The 24,945-nt window shown below is 44.1% G+C and overlaps 2 protein-coding genes across 4 annotated transcripts in view; both read left to right on the top strand.

Annotated features, from left to right (window-relative positions):
- LOC110534464 (zinc finger protein 528) overlaps window positions 1-24,945 on the top strand; it is a 115,559-nt gene that overhangs the window by 41,601 nt on the left and 49,013 nt on the right. The gene's annotated exons all lie outside the window — the stretch shown is intronic.
- LOC110534467 (zinc finger protein 205) lies at window positions 10-23,132 on the top strand. 3 transcript variants are annotated; one of them, XM_036934463.1, is made up of 7 exons: window positions 10-2,033; window positions 2,420-2,550; window positions 2,735-2,905; window positions 6,602-6,766; window positions 11,243-11,354; window positions 12,414-12,535; window positions 14,643-16,086. In XM_036934463.1, the coding sequence occupies exons 1-7, from the start codon at window positions 1,751-1,753 to the stop codon at window positions 15,576-15,578; spliced, it is 1,920 nt and encodes a 639-aa protein (XP_036790358.1). In that variant the 5' UTR covers window positions 10-1,750; the 3' UTR covers window positions 15,579-16,086. The 3 variants fall into 3 exon arrangements, 2 of the variants coding, with proteins under 2 accessions (XP_036790358.1, XP_036790359.1); XR_005034332.1 differs by lacking the exons at window positions 11,243-11,354; window positions 12,414-12,535; window positions 14,643-16,086 and adding exons at window positions 21,445-21,556; window positions 21,697-22,637; window positions 22,730-23,132 and having other exon boundaries at window positions 14-2,033; XM_036934464.1 differs by lacking the exons at window positions 11,243-11,354; window positions 12,414-12,535; window positions 14,643-16,086 and adding exons at window positions 21,445-21,556; window positions 21,697-23,132 and having other exon boundaries at window positions 14-2,033.

Consider the following 24,945-nt stretch of genomic DNA (forward strand, 5'->3'; position numbering starts at 1 on the left):
GCTCGTCATCCTCGCCAGGGTCTTGACCTGACTGCAGTTTGGCGTCGTAACCGACTTCAGTGGGCAAATGCTCCCCTTCGATGAACACTGGCACGCTGGAGAACTGTACTCTCCACAGATGAATCCCTGTTTCAACTGTACCGAGCAGATGGCCGACAGCGTTGTGTGGGTGCCCCCATGGTGGCGGTGGGGTTATGTTATGGGCAGGCATAAGCTACAGACAACAAACACAATTGCATTTCATCTATGGCTATTTGAACGCGGCAAGATCCTGAGGCCCAATGTCATGCTAATCACCCGCCACCATCACTGCTTGTTTCAGTATAATTCAATGACCCCATGTCGCAAGGATCTGTACACCTTTCCTGGAAGCTGAAAATGTCCCAGTTCTTCCATGGCCTGCATACTCACCAGACATGTCGCCCATTGAGCATGTTTGGGATGCTCTGGATCAACGCGTATGTCAGCATGTTCCAGTTCCCGCCAATATCCAGCAACTTTGCACAGCCGTTGAAGAGGAGCGGGATAACATTCCACACACCGCAATGAACAGCCTGATCAACTCTATGGGAAGGAGATTGCGCTGTGTTGCGCTGCATGACGTGGTCACACCAGATACTGACTGGTTTTCTGAACAATTCCCTACATTGTTTTAAAAGGTATCTGTGACCAATAGATGCATCTGTATTCCAAGTCATGTGCAAGCCATAGATTAGGGCCTAATTAATTTTTTTCAATAAATAAATATCCTAACATGAAGTGTAACTCATATTTTTATTCAGTGTATATGGAATAAAGTAATATTATTTTGTACTCTATTCTTACTAACACTGTTCTTTCTAAACAAATCTACAAATCTGCTCTCAGCTTAAAAGATACTGATCATAGGAGATTTGATGTAATGTAATAAGCAGTACCGCATTTCAAAGGACAGCACGCATACCATTTTAATTTAACCACACCCTTTGCGCTATGCCGTCATGTCGCCAACCAATAAGGTCCTTTCTATTAAGTAAAGCAGAGGCCAAGAGTTTAATAAGAACAGTGGTAAAAAAAAATTGTAAAAACTATTGGCAAGAGTTGAGGAACAGGGAGGGAAAAGGAAGACACCTGTAAAAGATCCAGGAAAATGTGGGCGAGGTCCAAGAGAGAAGGGAGGAAGATGGAACTGGGACACACAAGGCTTAACAGCACTATGAAATTAGGGAAACATCCGACTGGGAAGTGTGATCAATGCCAGGAGATGGAGACAGTGTAACACATTCTATTTCAGTGGCAGGAATATGGGAGGGAAAGGGACAGTTTGTTATTAGTATCAAGGAATAATGGTATTAAACAGCCAAGTTTAATTGAATTGTTAAGAAAACCTTACGGTGATATTATATTTAATGATGTATTCCGATAAGGGAATGGTTTAATTTTGTAGAGTTCAATTTTCGATTTTCTCCATCTCTGGTCCACAGTCCAGTAGGTGGCGGTAATGCATCACTAAAGCTGGTTGTCAAACGCGATTTACAAACCACTGAAGAAGAAGTGTAAACAGAAGTGACCAAGAACAATTTCCACTTTAGAGTTTTTGTTGTTATTTAGACGTTTATTAACAGCGTGGAAATCTACATTTGACTAATTTAACTGCATAGCATCACATACTTACCCCAGGTAGTTTTTAATTCGCGTTGGGGACAGGACTTGGTTGATAGATCTGTTATTTAGGTGACTAACGTTAGCTAGCTGCTAACGTTAGCTAACAATGGCTAACTGTATGGTTTTTCACACTCAAATCGCCTCCATTATGGAGGTGTTAGCGAATGCAGCCGTGGCAGAGGTCTGCAAACTCGTAGACGACGACTATGCAGTGTTTCGTTTAGAAATAACTCAAAGCCAGAAAGAAAACAGGACATTGAGGAGGAAACTACAGCTACTGGAAATGAAGGTGGCACGGGAGCGCGCAGAGAGGACAACGCGAGAGCGCGTCCTCGCCAGTCGTCCCAGTAGTGTCAAGATCCTCGACCGATACAGGGGAATGGCAAGAGGTACATTTTTCTGAAGGTCCAGGCAGCGGGGCCTGTCGCCCCGTTCACATCTGCACATGTGTGACTTTAGATGCGTTAACAACAGGTTAACCAGAATTGGGTCTTGGTCAGTTTCTGTATAGTATGCAATAATTCCACTGATTACTTAACTAACTTGCAGAAACACACTCATTTTCTAACCAGATTCTTGATCTACTGCATTTCCTATTAATTGAAAACCATATGAAGCATGTAACAGTCAATCCATCTATAAATAGTATATCAATAAGTTATGCTTAGTGTTACCTTACATTCTTAACAATTCTAGTGTCAAAACTGTCAATAGTGCGTTATAGCGTTGACAGTAGTTAACCTAACCACCTCTTTTCCCCCAATCACTGTCTCAGGTGAAGGACATCTCACTGGAGGCCACAGGAGCTTTGTGAAGCCAGCGGGACACAATGCATGGAGAGATGACCAGCCAATCACTGTTGATGAGGGGAGTGGAACCTCAACCCAGCATGTTATCGTGATCGAGGTTAGTGTAATAGTATTACATCAAAATGACAGTACATCAAATGTGGCCAGTTTATTTCAGAAAGGCTGCCCTCAGCTATTCACTTGCTAACATGTACATCCTCATTTACCTGCCTGTGAGACTTCACTATGCCATTGTTATCCTATTCAACTCATGTACCAGTAATAACCTCTTCTTGTGTCAGTCTGCAGAGGCTGTAGGTCCTGGGGTCAAGCAGGAGAGGTCTGAAGGAGAGGAGGACCCACGGCACAGCAGAGACATCCAGACAGGAGCGGCTGGAGTGCCCCCTGTAGCCACAGAGGACCCCACCACCACCACCGCTGCGCAGCCCAGAACCCGATACAGCGTCACGGAGGTCAGTGGAACGCCGAACGCCGTCCTCAAGTCAGAGACAGACACCGAGACTTTAACTGTAACACAAATGCTCTTACACACAGGATCTGACCGTAGGTCAGACCCAGAGAGACTGGGACTTGGGAGACTGGGCTGTCCCCCTGCTCCCGGCTCAGAGTACTTATCGGTATTACACCAGAGCCAGAGGCCTGTTCATTCCCGTGGGGATGGTGATGTTGATGCGTTAGACACTGGTGTTGATGATCCATCTTGTTCTTACACTACGGAGATGGACCCTGGCAACATATCCTTGGGTTTAGAGACACAGACTGATCTGTTTAGAGGGGACTGGAACCGGCGCAGTAATAGTGTATACTCTGACGGGTGCCTAGATAAGAAAGGGGAGGTTATAGTCATAGATGAGGTGACTGTGAAAGTGGAGGGTGACACTCCTCTGACATGGAATGCAGACGACACTCACTTAGGAGAAGGACACTCACAGGGCAGCACCAATGACTTCTTAGACTACAGGGAAAGCTTAGAGACAAATCTAAATGTCGCAAACCACTCCCCTTTACACAAACTCAGGGATCGCGACCCAGTGTCCATGTCGATTGCTCCTTCCGATTCACATGGCCATGTCCTTTTCGATCAGGTATTGAACTCAAACGACAGGGCTACAGCCCAGGCTCAGGGAGGGGGGGCCACATCCGGCAATAGTAAAGAGAAACGGTTCCTCTGCATGTTCTGTAAGAAAGGCTTCAGCTGCACCCAGAAGTTGGAGATCCACCAGAGGGTCCACACAGGGGAGAAACCATTTAGCTGTACCCAGTGTCACATGTGCTTCGCCCAGGCTGGCAACCTGAAGAGGCACCAAAGGGTCCACACAGGGGAGAAACCCTACAGCTGCCCCCAGTGTGAAAAGAGGTTCTCCCACCAACACCAACTGAAGATGCACCTGAAGGTCCACACGGGAGAGAGGCCGTTTGCCTGTAATCACTGTGGGAAGAGGTTCTCAGAGAGGAGCTACCTCAGGATACACCAAAAGAAAAACCATGCCACTCAATAACATAGAAAGAAACCATTCCACTCGATAGAAGTACATGCACAAAGGAAACAACGTGTAGTGGGTCAATTTGTGCAACAGCTAAATGTGAGGCTTAACTTCTCTGCGGTTTTGGTACCGTACGTACTATGTAGAAGCGTGATGCGAACCCGTGCACATGCACAGATACTCCGTGACTGTGAGAGCAATGTCTTGCATCACGCTCATTGCAATTTCTGCAGTGCTGCTTGTGGCAACCTCATAACGCTAAGTCTTTCTTTAAAGACTAAGGTTAATTTTCATTGTTGTCTGCAGAAAAAATCCACAGATGCATTTGGAATAATGAGAGTAACAGATTTCAGTGTTGAATATTCCTGGGTACAACATTGCATCAACGCGTGTGATATATAAGGCATATATAAGCCTAATGAGTCTCTTACATAGTGTTTGTACTGCATAGGCTATATGATGTTCACAAATGCCTGTTTCATTACTTCCATTCAACTCCTTCATTTTTTCCCCAAGACACTTTTAATGAGAAAATGAATGCAGTTCATCAAGTTCATGCAGATTTCTAGTTGAGACGTGTATGTGTGGTTTTCATCTGGTGTATTTAAAACTTGTTTGTTTAATAAACACAAAATGGGACTTTTCATCCTAAGACTTTCATTGAGAATCTCTTTAGTATACGTCACATGTGATCTCACCCTGTTCTGCATACACCTGACAGCGCTTTATAACCAATATACACTTACTAAATATACCTACACTACGGCACACTTTTTCTCCTCTCCTTTGCTCCTGACTGCATGTTCTGCATAGAAATAGAATTAATAGAACGGGCGTCCCCATTCAAGTCAATGATGGCATAATACAACCCCATTCAAGTCAATGATGGCGTAATCGAACATGTTGCTTGTTTCAGCAAGGAGCTACAAAGTGTCATTGCCTTGTTAAGAGCATGTTACAGCAGAAAGGGACTCAACCACACGAATGCCCGACCGTCCCATCTTCAGTCCGCTGTTCGTTCCACAATGATTGAGATGTATATATATACACACACACACACACACACACACACACACACACACACACACACACACACACACTGAACAGAAATATAAACACAACATGTAAAGTGTTGGTCCCATGTTTCATGAGCTGAAATAAAAGATTCCAGAAATGTTCCATATCCACAAAAAGCTTTTTCTCTAAAATGTTGTGCACATCCTTCTTAGTGAGCATTCCTCCTTTTTTTCAAGATAATCCATACACCTGACAGTTGTGGCATATCAAGAAGCTGATTAAACAGCATGATCCTTACACTGGTGAACCTTGTGCTGGGGACAATAAAAGGCCACTCTAAAATGTGGAGTTTGGTTACACAACACAATGCCACAGATGTCTCAAGTTGAGGGAGCGTGCAATTGGCATGCTGACTGCAGGAATGTTCACCAGCCCTGTTGCCAGAGAACTGAATGTTCATTTCTCTACCAACGTCGGTTTAGAGAATTTGGCAGTACGTCCAACCGGCCTCACAACCGCAGACCACTTGTATGGCGTTGTGTGGGCGAGTGGTTTGTTGATGTCAACGTTGTGAACAGAGTGCCCCATGGTGACAGTGGGGGTTGTGATATGGGCAGGCATACGCTACAGACAACCAAGACAATTGCCTTTAAGCCACATCTTATTTACGTCCACCATGATGGGTTTAACAACAATGAAATCATTCTGTAACTACAGTAAAGGACTCATGTAGTGGGGATGGGTAAACACTACATGTTGAAAGTGTGTTTATTATCCATGTGTACGTACCTGAGGGGTATCCTGAGGAGTTAGTGAGGTAACTTTGATCAACTCTGAGTTCAACTCGGGATAACCAGTCACCTTTTAGTCAGGTACATTTCTATGGCAACGAATCCTTCAGAACTAACCTGCTTCCGGGCAGGCTAACTCAGGGCTAACTCCATTTATCCTGAATGAAGTGTCTGAGCTGCGAGTTGAGAACGAATTAAATCAGATTATCTCCCTCTCGCAAAGACTGCATCATCACCCCTTCATTTGAGTAAGAGGATTTAAATATTTTATTAAATCAAGTGTTTTTTTGCGTGTTAAAAAAAGCGTAACATGTTAAAATACCTGCCACATTATTTAGTAATGACAGAATGCATTTGAAACTTTACAGCACAGTAAAACTTCTGTTTGGAAAATACAATTATTATTATGACATTAAAAATATTTCTTGATAGGAGTGGGAAAAAAGACGGCATTAACGGCAAGTAATAAAATGACAGCGGCACTTCTAAAATCCACATTTCACACCATATCGTGCTGGATTTGCAAGATAACATTTTCCTTCATTTTGATTTTGGCATAAAATCAAAATGATGCCACTGACTTTCCCATGGATTGGGGTTTTAGCATTGTCTCAATGAAGAGTTCGGCGTTCGACTAGCCATGAGCGACATTCACGTGCACTTACAAGCCTGCTTAGAGTTAGCGGCGCGCAGATGGATGGATGCGCAATATCCACCGTCGTGGTACTGATGAAGCCTGAGCTGGAATGTGAAGCTGGTTAGCTTTAGAAAACCCTGAGTAGATCTAGCTGGCTTCGTATGATACACCTCTGAGGGAGTATATGTCTGGTTAATCTGCATCACTTGTCTCTTCCAGGATGAGGAGGATCCAGAGGTGCTGCTGGTGAAGGTCGAGGGGTATGAGGAGGGTCTGGGGAACCCTGAGAGGATCATGGTCATGGAGGACAACCAGACTACACCTCCTCCTGAACCCACAGCGGAACCAGCTGAGCAGCACAGGACCACACACAGTCTCACTGAGGTGAGCCCACTGTGAACTACTTTCTGAATGGTATTAGTTCAGGGCCTGTATCCACAAAGCCTCTCAGAGCAGGAGTGCCGATCTAGGATCAGTTTGAACTTTTAGATCGTAATGAATAAGATTATATAGACAGATCCTGGATTAGCACCACTCAGACTATTTGTTGAGCGTGTATCCATAAAGTGTCTCTGTGTAGAAAATTGGTCGCACGTTCTAAGAGACATTTTACTCTTATGGGTAAAAATAAAAGCTATGCATGAAACCTCTCCAGTCATATGAATCCCACCTAGCCGACAAAGATTTAGGACACCTCATGAGATGTCCTAACCAGTTAAGCGTTATCAGCAGGTGTCTTGATAATAGGAAAAGGCAATGAGTCAAGGGTTCCTGCTCCATAGACAGGCAATTGCTTTAGAGTTTTTAATTTTGTTTGTTGATTTTTCTATATGATCAATCCATACATGATCTAGACTTACATGCAACAGTATCTCTTGTGCATTTGACAATGATTTCACGAGGCCTATTTCACATGATATGCCTAAAGATGATTTAATTACCTACATTGTTATTTCAAGTTATCCCTTTGGAGTTTAACATCAAGCTGCTCAAAAATATGCCTGAGCCTTTAATGGAGGGAGCACTTGTGTTTGATAGTGTCAATCAAATCAAATTTATTTATATAGCCCTTCGTACATCAGCTGATATCTCAAAGTGCTGTACAGAAACCCAGCCTAAAACCCCAAACAGCAAGCAATGCAGGTGTAGAAGCACGGTGGCTAGGAAAAACTCCCTAGAAAGGCCAAAACCTAGGAAGAAACCTAGAGAGGAACCAGGCTATGTGGGGTGGCCAGTCCTCTTCTGGCTGTGCCGGGTGGAGATTATAACAGAACATGGCCAAGATGTTCACTCGAGACTGACACTTTTTTGGACAAAATAAGAATTGAGATGATCAGAGCGCACTTGTATCCCAACTGGAACTTGTCAATATTCTAAAACCGGTGCTTAATTTGAGGAACAGGATCCGGCACCTCTCCGTTTTGGACTGTTTTGTTCCAGAACCTTGAAGAGGAGTGGGACAACATTCCACAAATCAATCAATCAACAGCCTGATCAACTGTATGCAAAGGAGATGTGTTACAAAGTTTATTAAGTAAGAATTATGTCATGACTCTCCTGACAGTGGATTAAAGGACCCATCAGCTAGGCAAATGTTTGAATATAGCCTCTCTCCCACAGAAGAGGGGAAGGGAGGTTGTGCCGGTCTTGACACCTTAACACTGTGTCGTATATTTAAGCAGGAGGGAACTTTCCCTCTCTGGCTTTCAGTATCCACCAAAGAAAGGCCTTTGTCCACAGAAGACCTCTGCTGCCAAAAACTCTAATGGCCAAAGAGTGAACTTTGGAACAATAATCATAAGATAAGAATGGTCGGCGGGGATCTAAAGAATAATCATATTGTTTATTATTTTATGATGTCATTAAGGATGGTATAACAAAGTAACAGTAAATCTGAAAGTGTAAGCATTCTGTATCAACTTTACATCTAAATGTTATATAAAATATATTATTAAATATGAGAATACTTGTGAAGATAGCAATGTGATTTTAGCCTTCTAAATGAGAATTGTTTTCAAAAAACTTGTGCCCTGTCAGTAAGCACATCCAAGTGAGCACAGACATTGTGTCTGCGTGATGGAACGCCCCCTTTTTACCCGAGGATAAAAGCCTTGGTAACGAAATGTACATTATGCCGGGTTGTTGCTGGCGTGTAAAGTGGTCGGGAGCCTGACCCTGAATAAATCAACCTTGAGACCAAGTAGACGGACGATGAGTCGGACGTTACGAATGGTTGAAACTACCAGACCAGACAGCGTGGAGCGGTGGCTACATGGCTGAAAATGGTGAGACCAGAACATTGACGGGTTAATACTGGCGTGTAAAGTGGTCGGGAGCTGAACCCTGAATAATCAACCATTGAGACTAAAAGACGTGAGACCGTGGTCCACATGTTGAAATAGTTAGAAACTCTCAACCTCAACACAAGATGAGAAGATAACCTCCACTACGCGACCAGAAACATTCACAATCTGCAGCTGTGCATGTAAAGGTGGTCCTAGAACTTTGACTAAAGACACAAGGTTGGAAGTAAGAAACCCCATCTCAGACGATCATTGGTACATCTGAAGTAACTGTCCTAACAACCACTCCACTACCAGATAAGCTCTACAAAGGACATTGTGACAAACCAGAGTCTTACATCCCTCGACAACTTCACCATAGGACCCATCGAGTTCAACAGAGATAGACGATGATCAAGGACAGCTATGTGTAAATATATTGCATTTCTAATCTGAATGAGCGGTAGTCAGGGTGCTAACTATTCGTATTTCCGTGAGCATATCTTCCAAATGTAACAATGATAGTTGACCCTCCCGTTGACTCTCCCAAACGGTCATGCTTTTGTTAGTCCACTAGGGACCTGTTTTCATTGTATTACGCTAGTAATCAATAACCTATGTGTGTGTTTGTTTATGTATGTGTTATTATTTAGTTAGTAAATAAATAATTAAGCCAATTTGTATATTGCTGATTCATCAATAAGGTTAGGGTTCTTGCAGATATCAAGGAGTATGCGACTGTCACATGTGCTCCTTCTCCGGCCTCTAGGTCACCAGGCTGCTCGTTATGGCGCACACCTGCCACCATCATTATGCGCACCTGCGCATCTTCTGACTCACCTAGACTCCATCACCTCCCTGATTACCTTCCCTATATGTGTCACTCCCTTTGGTTCCTTACCCAGGTGTTTTTGTGTTTCTTGTTTTGTATTTAGTTGCGTTTATTTATTAAAACTCACTCCCTGAACTTGCTTCCCGATTCTCAGCGCACTCGTAACATAAAAACGCCTCACCTATGGGAAGCATCAGGGAGTGTTTTTTGTGTCATGTGGAATGATGTTGGGTCCGGGAGCCGCTACGGGCTCCTCAGCCGGTTCGCCGGGCTCCTCAGCCGGCTCGCCGGGCTCCCCTGCCTCCTCGCCGGGCTCCCCTGCTTCAGCCGGTCTGTCGGGTTCCCGCGACCCAGCCAGCGACAGGTACCTGCGCATCAGCAGGGGTGACTGGTTCGCTCCTGATCGCTGGGATTGTCCCTTGGTTTGTTGTTCTGCGGCTGGAGCCGAACGCGCCGGGGAGTGGGTACCGTCAGATATGCTTTCTCTCCTGCGCTCTAGGTCGCCATGCTCCTGCGTCTCAGCTGGATTGACAGGTTTCCTGTGCCTCAGCAGAGGTGACCGGTCCGCTCCTGATCCCCGGGATCGTCATATTGGTTGGCGTCCTGCGGCAGAAACCACGCATCGGGGAGGGGGTACTGTCACGTGTGCTCCCTCTCCGGCCTCTAGGTCACCAGGCTGCTCGTTATCGCGCACACCTGTCACCATCGTTACGCGGACCTTCAGACTCAACTGTACTCCATCACCTCCCTGATTACCTTCACTATATGTCATTCCCTTTGGTTCCTTACCAAGGTGTTTTTGTTTCTGTTCCAGTGTCATGTCTGTGCATTCTTTGTGTTTCTTGTTTTGTATTTAGTTGCGTTTATTTATTAAATCACTCACTCCCTGAACTTGCTTCCCGACTCTCAGCGCACTCGTTACAGTGACATTCAGAATGAGACTGATGAGGTAATGATTAATAAACGGCTGTTATTGATATATTGATATCTTTAGAGTTTAAGTCGGGAGATAGTAACTCGTTAAACAACTTTTCCCGTGGTGCCCCAAATTCCTAATGAGTTAATTACATTACATTAATTTAATTGAGTAACAATTAAACATAGTTATTTGATTCAATAAATAACAGTCATCACATTAATGATAGTTATGTCACGACAATTAAGAGAAGGCAAAGTGATCGCGTCAGCCGGAAATTATACCAAACATTTTACATTTGCAACATTTGATGTACAGTCACATTCACCGTGGTTTTCTGAAGCTTGCTATGGAGTTTGAAACTGGCGATGCCTCATCAGGATTGTTTCAAATGATGGGGAATAACCAACGTCAATAAGCATCATCACTATCTTTCCTTTGCAGTAACTCAAACTATCGTGATTACAAGAGTTTATTTTACTATTTTATTCCTGGCTCAGAGTTTGTCTGGGCAGTGTCTTAACATCATCCTAAAACCTACTTTGAGATGTTTTCTGTTGTTGTTGTCTTAAAACAGGTTTTAACAGAACTCCTAAAACCTTTTCTGAGATGGTTTGTGGATACGGCCCTGCTCTTGATCAATTTTGTCTTAAGTGTGGGACCATGCCTTTGAATGATCAAACAATTAAAGTGTCAAGTAATCAAATCAACTAACATGTTTACACAATACTCATAACAATCCCTCATTGCCCAATCAGAAGATGCCCCATAGTAGGGTGTTCATATCAGATTTTTTGATCCAACATCCTCTCACTCTGTATCTCTTACAGTCAGTAGACATGGAGAATGGGAAGCCTGATCTGCTGTTGGTCAAAGAGGAGACGATAGAGGACGGACCAGAGAGCATTAACCTGCTGAGTGGACTCAAGATGGGGGAGCAAGGTAAGGGAGACATACAGTTTATTAGGTAAACCACCCCATTCACAAAATGGTGTGCTCCTACAGACAGTGATTCACGTGGCCGTGGCCTGCTATATAAAGCAGGTAGACAGGCACCGAGGCATTCAGTTACGGTTTGATTGAACATTAGAATGGGAAAAATGAGTGACTTAAGTGTGGTATGATTGTCAGGCCAGGTGCGCCGGTTTCAGTATCTCAGAAACGGCCGGCCTCCTGGGCTTGTCATGCACAACATTGTCTAGGGTTTACTGAGAATGTGCGACAAAGAAAAAACATCCAATCAGTGGTAGTCCTGTGGGTGAAAAAAACGGATTATCGAGAGAGAACGTCAAGAATCGTGCAAGCTAGAAGGCAAAAAATGCTGCAGCACAATAGTGCTGTGCAGAACGGCATCTCGGAACGCACAACTGTCGGTTCTTGTCATGGATAGGCTATTACAGCAGATTACCACACCAGGTTCCACTCATATCAGCTAAAAACAAGAAACGGCTGCAGTGGGCATGCGATCACCTATACTGGACAATTGAGGAGTGAAAATACATTGGCTGGTCCGCCGAATCCCGGTTCCTGTTGCGTCAGGATTGGGCGTAGGCAGCATGAATCCAGGGCCCCATACTGCCTGGTGTCAATTGTACATCCTGGTGGTGTAGTGGGGTAGGGAATGTTTTCCTGGCACGTTAGGTCCCTTGATGCCAATTAAGCAATGTTTGTACGCCACAGCGTATCTGTTCTGGAGGAAAAGGTGGGTCCAACCCGGTACTAAATGGGTGTACCGAATAAACTGGCCAATGAGTGTATATCCTACATATAGGAATAGATCTTCAATGGGAATAGTAATGCGCCTTTTTAAAATGTTTTTTTTATATATTGTTTATTCGCCGTTAGTCAGCACCTCCACTCAAAATAAGTTTTCTGGGTGTGCTGCAGCTCATGTTTTTTATTCTACATAATGTATGAACTTGACCAGGTAATTGACTCAAACTCCATATGTAGAGTTCTCTGCCATGTTTGTAAAGTCTATTTTCTAACCTCTTCCTTCAGGTGGTTGGCTGGAGGCTAACAGAGGAGACTGGCCAACCATCTTGGATTCCCAGACTGGTGCAGCCAAGGGCCCAAGGGACGTCATCACTGAGCAGGCCAGGACCAGAGGCGACATAGTGGAGGTCAGTGGATGGGACAGCGTCCTCAACTCTGGGCTGGTGAACAACCCTGTTAACCACAACCAGAAACAGACAGTTGAACACAAAACAACATTCAAACTTAATCTCCATGACAACAGACTGGCTGAGACCAGGGCGAGGCGTAGATTTGGAGGTGTCCGTAAGCGGCAGGAGAGAACAGACACAGACTCGGCTAGCGATGCTCCGTCTTGCTCCTATAGTTGTGATTCAGAGAGACTGATGGCACCTCAGGTTAACCCCATAACAGGTGCTGCCTTCAGCCTGCCTTCTATAGGATCTATCAACTGGAACATGGACCCTGTCACAACACAGACACTCCCTGGCCGTCCTCCTCACACTCTCCTAATGTTAAACCAGACCTCAGACAATGCCAGTGCCTCAACACTAAATTGCTACACAAGCCCATTGACAAATTACAGTAGCAGCGATGGAATCTGTGGGAAACCCTTCAGTTTCCCCAAACAGGTGGACATTCACACAGGAGAGAAACCGTTTGGCTGCCAACTGTGCCGGGCCAGTTTTTCACACTTGTTCAACCTGAAGAGGCACCAAAGGGTCCATACAGGGGAGAAACCCTTCAATTGCCCCCAGTGTGAGAAGAGGTTCTCCCACCAGCACCAGCTGAAGATGCACCTGAAGGTCCACACGGGAGAGAGGCCATTCGCCTGTACACACTGCGGGAAGAGGTTCTCAGAGAGGAGCTACCTCAGGATACACCAGAAGAAAATGCACACAGCCCATGTATAGAGTATAGTGACATGTAATGTAGTACTAGTTAGTTTGTAGTTAGTTCTGTTGGTTTAGGATGTAGTAGGAAACTGGATGAGGTGAACTGAGGAAAGAATGATGAGGTGGCAGAGTAGATGATATGGGGATGGTTGGTGTGATGGTGTCTGTAAAAATGATTCACTAATGAAAAGTGACAACCTTGTCCTGTTTGATGCTGGTGTTTTATAATGAGATGATAGTGCCTTAATTCAGGTTTATTTGACATGAAGCAATGTGTAAATCTGTACATATTTAGTTATTTTTGTGTTTTTAATATTTAGTTTATCAACTCTTTTGTTTTTGATAACATCATGTTTTTTATTGCAAATGTCAAGCACTTTTGAGCCAAGGATTTGCAGATCGACTGACAGGTTAACACTTTTAGGCTTAGCCAGCTTTTGTTTGAAAAAATGCATCTGGAAACAGTACAATCCTTTTGGTTTCACCTGGTTGCCAATTCCAGATCCTTTGAGAACATCATTTGAGTCGTCGCCTGAAGCGTGAGAGGAATGGGAGACAAAGGAATCCAGCAGTGCTGAGGCAGAGGGTTTCGTAAAGAGGGCGACTGGCTACTATTCTGAACTGTGTGTGGTGCGCTTTCTGGCGCCCAGAGCTGCTGAAGCATCAGCCAAGTGGGTGTTACAGAGTGGATGAGGAGAAAGGCTTACCTTTTACGAGATCATCAGCAGACACCATTCTCTGACCAGCTCTCTCTGATCAAGCCATGAACTGACCCTCTCCATCTTCGGAGGATGCCGCTTTCAAAGACTTGGCCGCTATTGGTTGACCCGTCATGATATATTGCGTGGTTGTTTTTTTTACTCTTGAAGCGCTTTGAGATTCTATGAAAAGTGCTATAGAAATGTAATACATTATTATTAATGCTGAACCTTTTCCAAAGTATTCTAAAATGAATTGCGTCAAAGCGATGTGTACCAGATTTACGGAAAAGTAAATATAGTGAAGTTATTCTACTCATCACATGTATTGTTTTGTGCAATAAAAGTAATGTACTTCACGTTATGAGTGTATGACCATTTTGTTGAAATTAAATACAAAATTGACTGTATGATTGACTTGGTTATTTTTTTAATCATTGCAAGGACTGAGTTTCCCTTATGTCAGTCGAATGAACACATTTGGACATTTGGATAAAAAAAATTAAACTCCAATGGCTCCATATTGTTAGGTGCTTGAATCAGTGTTAAAGATGGGCTTAATTGTGGTTAACATTTTATAATATCATGTCATGTTTGTGTGTACAGCAAAGAGTTTCTGAAATAAACCTTTATTTGCTCTTCTGTTCAATTTGTGTTTACAGTCTGCAGTCCATGAGGACCTGCTGATATCCGGTGTTGCTGGCGAGAGAGATTGGACCTCTGAAGCGGCTGGTCACAAACCCTGGCCCCAGATCAGAACTCTGGATCAGGAGCCATCGCTCTTCCTTCCCGAGTCAGAACCAGGACCGAACCGTGAGGGGCAGACACTCCACCACCACTACACAGGGCACAACCAGTGGACAGGGGGACTGGACAACCTCAGTCCTGGTGGTCATCAGAGAGACAGAGGCTCTAGTCAGGAATCCAGTCTGCAGCCCAGACCCTTCTCTTCACAGTCTCAGTGCAGAGATGAAGCAGGGCCTGAGGCTGATAGAGATAGACCCTCCTGTTCCTATGATACAAACACCACAGTATCCATGATGAACAGAGCAGGTCACCCTGGGCTTCAGCCTTCACACAGAGTGGTGGGAGACCCCCCTGGTGTGAGTCTAACAGGAAGTCTGTCTTCTCCTTCAGGATCTTGTTTAATGCCTGGTGACTGGGTTCATAGAAAGCCTGGGTCTAGCCTTCCTCAGTTACCTCAGGGCTACCCCACCAATACAGACAGGGTCAGGATGGGCGTTCACCATGAGAGGTACCTAGCCTATAACACAGGACACAATCCCAACAACACCCAAACAATGGCTAGAGGTCAAGGAGGGAGCTCAAAGACCAACCACCTGAGGGTGACTCCTGCTTCTACCTCCTCTGGTGTCATTGGGTCACAACGTGGGAGGTCGAGCGTTAGGACAGACGCTGACAAGCCGTACGCCTGCCCCACGTGTGGGAGGCGCTTTGCTAAGGTGAAATATGTCAAGCAGCACCAGACCGTTCACACCAATGAGAGGCCCTTCAAGTGCAAACTATGTTACAAGAGCTTCTCCCGCCTGAGTAACCTTATCAGACATAGGAGTGTTCACAACGAGGAGAAATCGTAGCAGTGTGGCTTGAGACATACACAGAGAATATCTGGGAAATATTCTTTAGCTGAAATATTAAAGTAGGGCCAGGCTGTATATCATTTTTTACTATATACCGGTATTGATGCATGGACTGGTTTGGGTTTTTACTTTGTATAATGGTGTTTCAATGTTTGGTTTGATAAACGTGCTAAGCCACTGTTGAGTGCAATGTCCGTTTATAGTTTATTCCGTTTGCTTCTTGAGTTGTCTCCCACACACCAAGCTCTGCACTCGGTGACACTCAAGGAGAGCATTTTTTGCTGCTACCACGAGTCACAACCACTTGAGGTGACAGTCTGCATGGTCAATGCTGCAGCTGCGATGCATTCTATAATTTCACTATTAGTTTGTATCTTGCTGACTGCTGTCGTATCTGGGATCTACATCTGTTTATATTAGTTACTATGCTGTTACTAAGCAGTAATGTATTACGGCAGTGTTACGTTACTACACCTAATAGGAAATGCACATGCGCACTAGGGTGCCGGGAACTGTAGAGCAAGAGGGGTTTTGACTAAACGAAAACTAACTATACTCCCGTCTCCTGCCTGGTAATTTCTCCACAACACAAATATTACAACTGCAAACAGTTATTTTGTATTTTATTAGCAAGCTGTGGCTAAAATAAATCGTTTTCGAAATGTACCTAGTCAGGGCCATCTCGCTAATATAGCCTGATACCTGGTGTATGCCTAGGTCAGCATGCTTGTGCAACGGTATATCCTAAATCAGAGTAATAGGCAAAGCATAAATATTTTATCTACATCCAAGCTACAGTAAGATAAAACATTTAATGTAACATGAATTAGGGTTCAATGGGAAACACTGGTTCCTACCCTGTCACAATAACCCCTCCCTGGCTTTTTCATTCGTTATGTCAACCACTGCATTCAGAGTGACCACTATATTCCATCTTTTGGTTGAAGTTTCATTAAACAGTATAAAACCATCAGAATGGACAAAGCCCATTTAAAAACACCCAAAAGCCCCCCCATAATAGGTGATAAAATGTTCATGACAAATCATGTCATTTTTATACGTTGACTTCTTATTTGCTTGTTTATCATTTAGAATTAAACATTTCCTTCGAACCAATAGGTTCTTGTTCCTGCCACGGATAGGATCTTGCCAGCCATTCTTTTAAAGGTAATTTACTGCTCGGAGCTTGAAAGGGCTTTCACTAGATTCCACAGCCACAAAGTCAAAATTGGCTATTATAAAAATGCCTGAAAACTTGCTTTTTAGTTTTAATTTAAGGTTAGGCGTTGTGGTTAGGTTTAAAATGAAATGTTAAGAGAAATAGGCAGCTTTTAACCATACTTATGACTGAAGTTGTGTACGCTAGTGAAGACCCCTTGAAATATACTAATCGTGAATAGGTTTGATGTGTAACGTAATAAGCATTACCGTAAGTCAATGAACAGCGCGTATACATATTTTATTTTGCCACACCCTTTGAGCTATGACGCCAACCAATACGATCATTTCTCTTCAGTGCAACTAAAGTAAACAGTAACCAAGAACACAATACATTGTTTTTAATTGATATACGTTTATTAACGACATGGAACTCAAAATTTGACTAATTTAACTGCTCCGCAACACATATAACCCCATGTAGTCGTTAATTCGCATTGGAGACAGGACTTGGTTGATAGGCGTTATCTAGGTAAGGCTAGCTACTTTACCTGCTAACAATGGCTAACTGTATGGTTTTTCACACTCAAATAGCCTCCATTATGGAGGTTCTAGCGAATGCAGCCGTGGCAGATATCTGTAAACTCGTAGACGACGACTATGCAGTGTGTCGTTTAGAAATAACTCAAAGCCAGAAAGAAAACAGGGCATTGCGGAGGAAACTACAGCTACTGGAACTGAAGATGGCACGGGAGCGCGCAGAGAGGACAACGAGAGAGCGCGTCCTCGCCAGTCGTCCCAGTAGTGTCAAGGTCCTCGACCGATACAGAGGAATGGCAAGAGGTACATTTTGCAGAAGACTGCGGGGCCTGTCGCCCGGTTCCCTTCAGCACTTACGTTCCGATGTGTTACCCAGAACTGGGTCTCGGTCAGTTTTGGGATAGTATGCAATACTTCACCTGATTACTAAGCGATTTTGCACAATTGTTTTGTATTTTACCAGTAGGCAGATCAATTAAGAACAAATTACTCTTGCACAAAGACAAACACTATTCTAACCAGATTCTTGATTTACTGAGTTTCATATTACTTTATACAATTAAAGAATGTGATGCATGGAACAATGCATTGATCAATTGTAGACGGCCAATAGTGTACAATATACTGTTGAGCATTTGTAGTACATAACTTAACCACCCCTTTCCCCCCCAATTACTCTCTTACATGAAGGACAACTCACTGGAGGCCACAGGAGCTTTGTGAAGCCAGCAGGACACAATGCGTGGAGAGATGATCAACCCATAGCTATAGATGAGGGGAGTGGAACCTCAACCCAGCATGTTATCGTGATAGAGGTTAGTGTCATAGTGTGACAAAACATTTAAGTACAGCAAATGTGGCATGTTTGTTTAAAAAAAAAGCTCCCCTCAGCTATTCACTTGCTTACATGTACATCCTTATTTATCTGCCATAGGGGAGCTTGTGAGACTTCCCTATGACATTGTTATACAATTCAACTCATGTACCGATAATAACCTCCTCTCTTCTTGTGTCAGTCTGCATATGCAGAGGCTGCAGGTCCTGGGGTCAAGCAGGAGAGGTCTGAAGGAGAGGAGGACCCACAGCACAGCAGAGACATCCAGACTGGAGCAGTGGCTGGAGCAGTGCCCCCTGTAGTTAGGAAAGACCTCGCCGCCGCACCCCAGGCCAGTACCAGACGCAGCATCACAGAGGTCAGTCTAACGCCATCCTCGAGACAGACCCAGAGACTAACTTTAACACACAGGATCTGACCACACTTCAGACCCAGAGAGAATGGTGCTGGGGAGACTGGGCTGTCCTCCTGCTCCTGGCTCAGAGTATTTACTGGTATTTCACCAGAGCCAGAGGACGGTTCATTCCCGTGGTGATGGTGACGATCTGTTTTGTTCTGACACTACAAAGATGAACCCTGGCAACATATCCTTAGGTTTAGAGCAAAGATGGGCAACTGCCGGCCCGCATATCAATTTCCAAAATGGATAAATAAAATAAAAAATGCTAACTCAGTCTGGGTCTCAACTTAATGTTGCGATTTAGAATACACAAGATGCAATTTCAAAATTTGGTTGTGCATCAGCAGTTTCTCTTATGTCAGCCGCTCAATCAGCCAATGTCAGCTAACATTTTTAAGAGTGGACTAAGATTGGTAAATTACACCAGCCAGCTATGTAAACGTGTAGCAATCATGGTCAAATTACCATCCAGGGGGCCCCCATTGATTTTGTTAGTCACGCTCAATCGGATATCATATTAAAAACTGCCTACATTTCTCTCCATCCTACGGCAAAATGAGTAGAATTGCATGAAATTAGTTATACAATTGCAAAATCTTCTCTCCACCCCATCGCAAAATGTGTAGAGTCAGGGATCGAGACCCAGTGTCCACTTCGATGGTACTGTCATGACGTTGGCCTCTTTGGGTATAGCAAGCCCCATCCCCCTCTCCCTGCCTCCCCTTGCCTCCTTCAACTAGGCTGCTGTGGTCAGAAATTCCTGAGGATCTCCTCATGGACACACAGTATAGAGAGAGTAGATTTTCATGGAGCACAAAGGAATTTCTTCTACCTCACACAACTTGAGGTACGAACAAATTTCATGTTCCGGAGAAAGTATAAAAGATTGGTGAAGAATCCAGCTACGAACTGGTCCGTTTGTCACAACCTGGGTAGAATATTGCATCGAGACAATGTGACATATAAGGCATTTAAGCAATTCAAAAACGTTCCATTATAAATCTCAATCTGGGTCAGGTGGGCATCATTTGAAAGCGTATTATATTTCCAACATGACTTGCTAAGTTCTAAAATACGATCTTACAGTGTTAGACTTTGACCACGCACTTTAGACAAACCGATCGCATTAGAATGGAGTCATAGCCTCCCGGGTGGCGCAGTGGTTTAAGGCACTGCATCGCAGTGCTAGCTGTGCCACCAGAGACTCTGGGTTCGAGCCCAGGCTCTGTCGCAGTCGACCGCGACCGGGAGGTCCATGGGGCGACGTACAATTGGCCTAGCGTCGTCCGGGTTAGGGAGAGTTTGGCAGGTAGGGATATCCTTGTCTCATCTCGCACCAGCGACTCCTGTGGCGGGCCGGGCGCAGTGCACGCTAACCAGGTCGCCAGGTGCACAGTGTTTCCTCCGACACATTGGTGCAGCTGGCTTCTGGGTTGGATGCGCGCTGTGTTAAGAAGCAGCGCGGCTTGGTTGGGTTGTGTATCGGAGGACGCATGACTTTCAACCTTCGTCTCTCCCGAGCCCGTACGGGAGTTGTAGCGATGAGACAAGATAGTAGCTACTACAACAATTGGATACCACGAAAATTGGGGAGAAAAAGGGGTAAAATTTTAAAAAAAACAACAAAAAAAAACATTAGGAACACCTTTGCACCCCCTTTTGCCCTCAGAGCAGCCTCAATTTGTCTGGGCATGGACTCTACAAGGTGTCGAAAGCGTTCCACAGGGATGCTGGCCCCTGTTGACTCCAATGCTTCCCACAGTTGTCAAGTTGGCCGGATGTCCTTTTGGTGGTGGACCATTCTTGATACACATGGAAAACTGTTGAGCATGAAAAACCCAGCAGCATTGCAGTTATTGACACACTTAAACAGGTGTGCCATACACCGTTCAAAGGCACTTAAGTATTTTGTCTTGCCTATTCACACTGAATGGCACACACACACTATCCATGTCTCAGAGCATAAAATTCCTTCTTTAACCTGTCTCCTCCCCATCATCTACACTGATTGAAACAAGTGACGTCAATAAGAGATCAGACTGACCAGGTGAACGCTATGATCCCTTATTGACGTCACATGTTAAATACACTTCAATCAGTATTGATGAAGTGGAGGAGGCAAGTTAAAGACTTTCATAAACTCTTTAGTGTCACTCACATGTGATCTCACCCTATTCTGCATACAGCTGACAGCGCTTCATAACCATTATACACTTACTAAATATACCTACACACTAACAAACACCTACTGTACACGTCAGAATAGTTTGGTCAGGTTTGTCTGATGACTTTTGACTTTTTTTAACCCACATTTATGTCCACCATGATGGGTTTAAAAACAAAGAAGTCATTCTGTAACTACAGTATAGGACTCAAATGTAGTGGGGATGGGTAAACACTCCATGTTGAAAGTGTGTTTATCTGTGTGTACGTACCTGAGGGAGTGTATGTCTGTATAATCTGTATCACCTGTCTCTTCCAGGAGGAGGAGGGTCCAGAGATGCTGCTGGTGAAGGAGGAGGGGTGTGAGGAGGGTCTGGGGAACCCTGAGGGGACCATGGTCATGGAGGACAACCAGACTACACCTCCTCCTGAACCCACAGAGGAACCAGCTGAGCAGCACAGGACCACACATAGTCTCACTGAGGTGAGCCCACTGTGAACTACTGTCTGATGGTATTAGGTCAGGGGTTCCTGTATCAGCACTCCTACTCTGAGACTCTTTGTGGATACGGGCCCATGTCTTCATTAATTATTCTTAAGTGTGAGACCATGCCTTTGAATTATCAAACCATTAAAGAGTGTCAAGTAATCAAATAACCTAACACGTTTGCATACTAACACGTTTGCCCAATCAGAAGATGCACCATAGCAGGGTGCTCATATCAGATTTCTTGATCCAACATCCTCTCACCCTGTATCTCTTACAGTCAGTAGACATGGAGGATGGGAAGCCTGATCTGCTGCTGGTCAAAGAGGAGACCATAGAAGACGGACCAGAGAGCATTGACCTGCTGAGTGGACTGAAGATGGGGGAGCAAGGTAAGGGAGAAATACATATCACCGACATACAGTAATAGATCTTCAATGTGAATAGTGATGCACCTGGCTATTATTTTATATTTTTCTTCATTTATAAAATTAAATCAATACAACTTATGTTTACATACAAAAACATACAGGTGGTTGGGTGGACGCTAAAAGTGGAGACTGGGCGGCCATCTTGGATTCCCAGACTGGTGCAGCCAAGAGCTCAGGGGACAACATCAATGAGCAGGGCAGGACCAGAGGTGACATAGTGGAATCCAGTGGATGGTACAGCGTCCTCAACTCTGGGCTGGGGAACAACACTGTTAACCACAACCAGAAACAGACAGTCGAACACAAAACAACAACCAAACTTCTCCATGACAACAGACTGGCTGAGACCAGGACGAGGCGTAGATTTTGTCAGTGGGGACGGGGAGTTATTGGTATGCGGCAGGACAGAACAGACACAGACTCTGCTAGCGATGCTCCGTCCTGCTCCTATAGTTGTGATTCAGAGAGACTGATGGTGCCTCAGCTTAACCCCCTAACAGTTGCTGCCTTCAGCCTGCCTTCTATAGGATCTATCAACTGGAACATGGACTCTGCGACAACACAGACACTCCCTGGCCTTTGTCCTCCTCACACACCCCTAATGTTAAACCAGACCTCAGACAATGCCAGTGCCTCAACACTAAATGGCTACACAAGACCATTGACAAATGACAGTAGTGGTAACGGTGTCAGTAGATCCAGTGGCAAAGAGAAGCGCTTTCCGTGTCCATTCTGTGGGATAGCCTTCAGTTTCCCCAAACAGGTGGAGATCCACCAGAGGATGCACACAAAACCGTTTGGCTGCCACCTGTGCAGGGCCAGTTTCTCTGACTCGTCCAACCTGAAGAGACACCAGAGAGTCCACACAGGGGAGAAACCGTACAGCTGCCCCCAGTGTGAGAAGAGATTCTCCCACCGACACCATCTGAAGAATCACCTGAAGGTCCACATGGGAGAGAGGCCGTAGGCACTGCTGTAAGAGGTTCTCAGAGAGGAGCTACCTCAGGATACACCAACAGAAAATGCACACCGCCCATGTATAGTATATACAGAGTATATAGTGACATGTAATGTAGTACTAGTTTGTTTGTATTTAATTCTGATGATTTTGGATGTATTAGGGAACTGGATGAAGTGAACTGAGGTAATAATGAGTGTGATGAGGCAAAGTAGTGAATATGATGAACCTTTTACAGAGTATTCTAAAATGTATTTTATCAAAGCGAGGGTACCAGATGTACAGAAAATATATCATGATAACAGTGAGGAGTTATTCTACTTGTCATTTTTTTTCAAGTAGGGAAGAGTAGAGTAAGTTTAACCATGTTTTACATTCAGCATCACTCTGTCAAGGCAAATATAGTATTCTTTCTAACAAATATCTACATATACACTGAAGAACAATATAAATGCAACATATAAAAGTGTTGTTCCCATGTTTCATGAGTTGAAATAAAACATGTTTCAGGGGACGCATGACTCGACTATCTCCTCTCCCGAGCCCGTTGGGGAGTTGCAGCGATGAGACAAGATCGTAATTGAAATTGAGAGATAAAGGGGGTAAAAATAAATAAAAATACACATGTGCAACTTGTGCTGGGGGCAATAAAAGGCCACTCTAAAATGTGCAGTTTTGTCACACAACACAATGCCACAGATGTCTCAATGTTTTAGGGAGCGTGTAATTGGCATGTTGACTGCAGGAATGTCTACCAGAGCTGTTGCCATTGAATGTTAATTTCTTTACCGTAAGCTGCCTCTGTTGTTTTTGTGAATTTGGCAGAATGTCTAACCGGCCTCACAACCACAGACCACGTGTGCCCACAGCGTCCTGGGCAAGCGGTTTCTAATGTCAATGTTGTGAACAGAGTGCCCCATGGTGGCGGTGGGGTTATGGTATGAGCAGGCATAAGCTACGGACAACAACACAATTGCATTTTATTGATGGCAATTTGAATACAAAGAGATACCGTGAAGGTATCTGTGACCAAACATCTGTATTTCCTGTCATGTGAAATCCATAGATTAGGGCCTAATGAATTTTTCAATTGACTGATTTCCTTATATAAACTGTAACTTTATGAAATTGTTGCATGTTGCATTTATATTTTTGTTCAGTATATTTCAGGATGTTGTGTGTCCCTGGAAATAATCTGAATTTATTTAAACATGACATTTTTGAAAACATATCTTGTCGAAAAAAAAAAGTGGTCTCTTGGCACAACTTACCAACCTTGCAAAAGTATTCATCCCCCTTGGCGTTTTTCCTATTTTGTTGCATTACAACCTGTAATTTAAATTGATTTTTATTTGGATTTCATGTAATGGACATACACAATAGAAGTGGTGAGTGTATATGTATTCATCCCCTTTGCTATGAAGCCCCTAAACAAGATCTGGTGCAACCAATTACCTTCAGAAGTCACATAATTAGTTAGATTGCACACAGGTATTCTTTATTTAAGTGTCACATGATCTCAGTATGTATACACCTGTTCTGAAAGGCCCCAGAGTCTGCAACACCACTAAGCAAGGGGCACCATGAAGACCAAGGAGCTCTCCAAACAGGTCAGGGACAAAGTTGTGGAGAAGTACAGATCAGGGTTGGGTTATAAAAAAAATATCCAAAACTTTGAACATCCCACAAATCCATTATTAAAAAATGGAAAGAATATGTCACCACAACAAACCTGCCAAGAGAGGGCCGCCCACCAAAACTCACAGACCAGGCAATGAGGGCATTAATCAGAGAGGCAACAAAGAGACCAAAGCTAACCCTGAATGCGCTGCATTGCTCCACAGCGGAGATTGGAGTATCTGTCCATAGGACCACTTTAAGCCATACACTCAAAAGAGCAGGGCATAACGGAAGAGTGGCCATAAAAAAAGGTATTGCTTAAAGAAATAAATAAGCAAAAACGTTTGGTGTTCGCCAAAAGGCATGTGGGAGACTCCCCAAACATATGGACGAAGGTACTCTGGTCAGATGAGACTAAAATGTAGCTTTTTGGCCATCAAGGAAAACGCGATGTCTGGTGCAAACCCAACAGCTCTCATCACCCCGAGAACAACATCCCCACAGCATGATGCTGCCACCACCATGCTTCACTGTGGGGATGTTTTTCCCATCGGCAGGGACTGGGAAACTGGTCAGAATTGAAGGAATACAGGGAAATTCTTGAGGGAAATCTGTTTCAGTCTTCCAGAGATTTGAGACTGGGACGGAGGTTCATCTTCCAGCAGTACAATGATCCTAAGCATACTGCTAAAGCAACACTCGAGTGGTTTAAGGGGAAACATTTAATGTCTTGGAATGGCCTAGTCAAAGCCCAGACCTCAATCCAATTGAG

Source organism: Oncorhynchus mykiss, chromosome 10 (genome assembly GCF_013265735.2).
Source record: "Oncorhynchus mykiss isolate Arlee chromosome 10, USDA_OmykA_1.1, whole genome shotgun sequence".
Classification (NCBI taxonomy): Eukaryota; Metazoa; Chordata; class Actinopteri; order Salmoniformes; family Salmonidae; genus Oncorhynchus; species Oncorhynchus mykiss.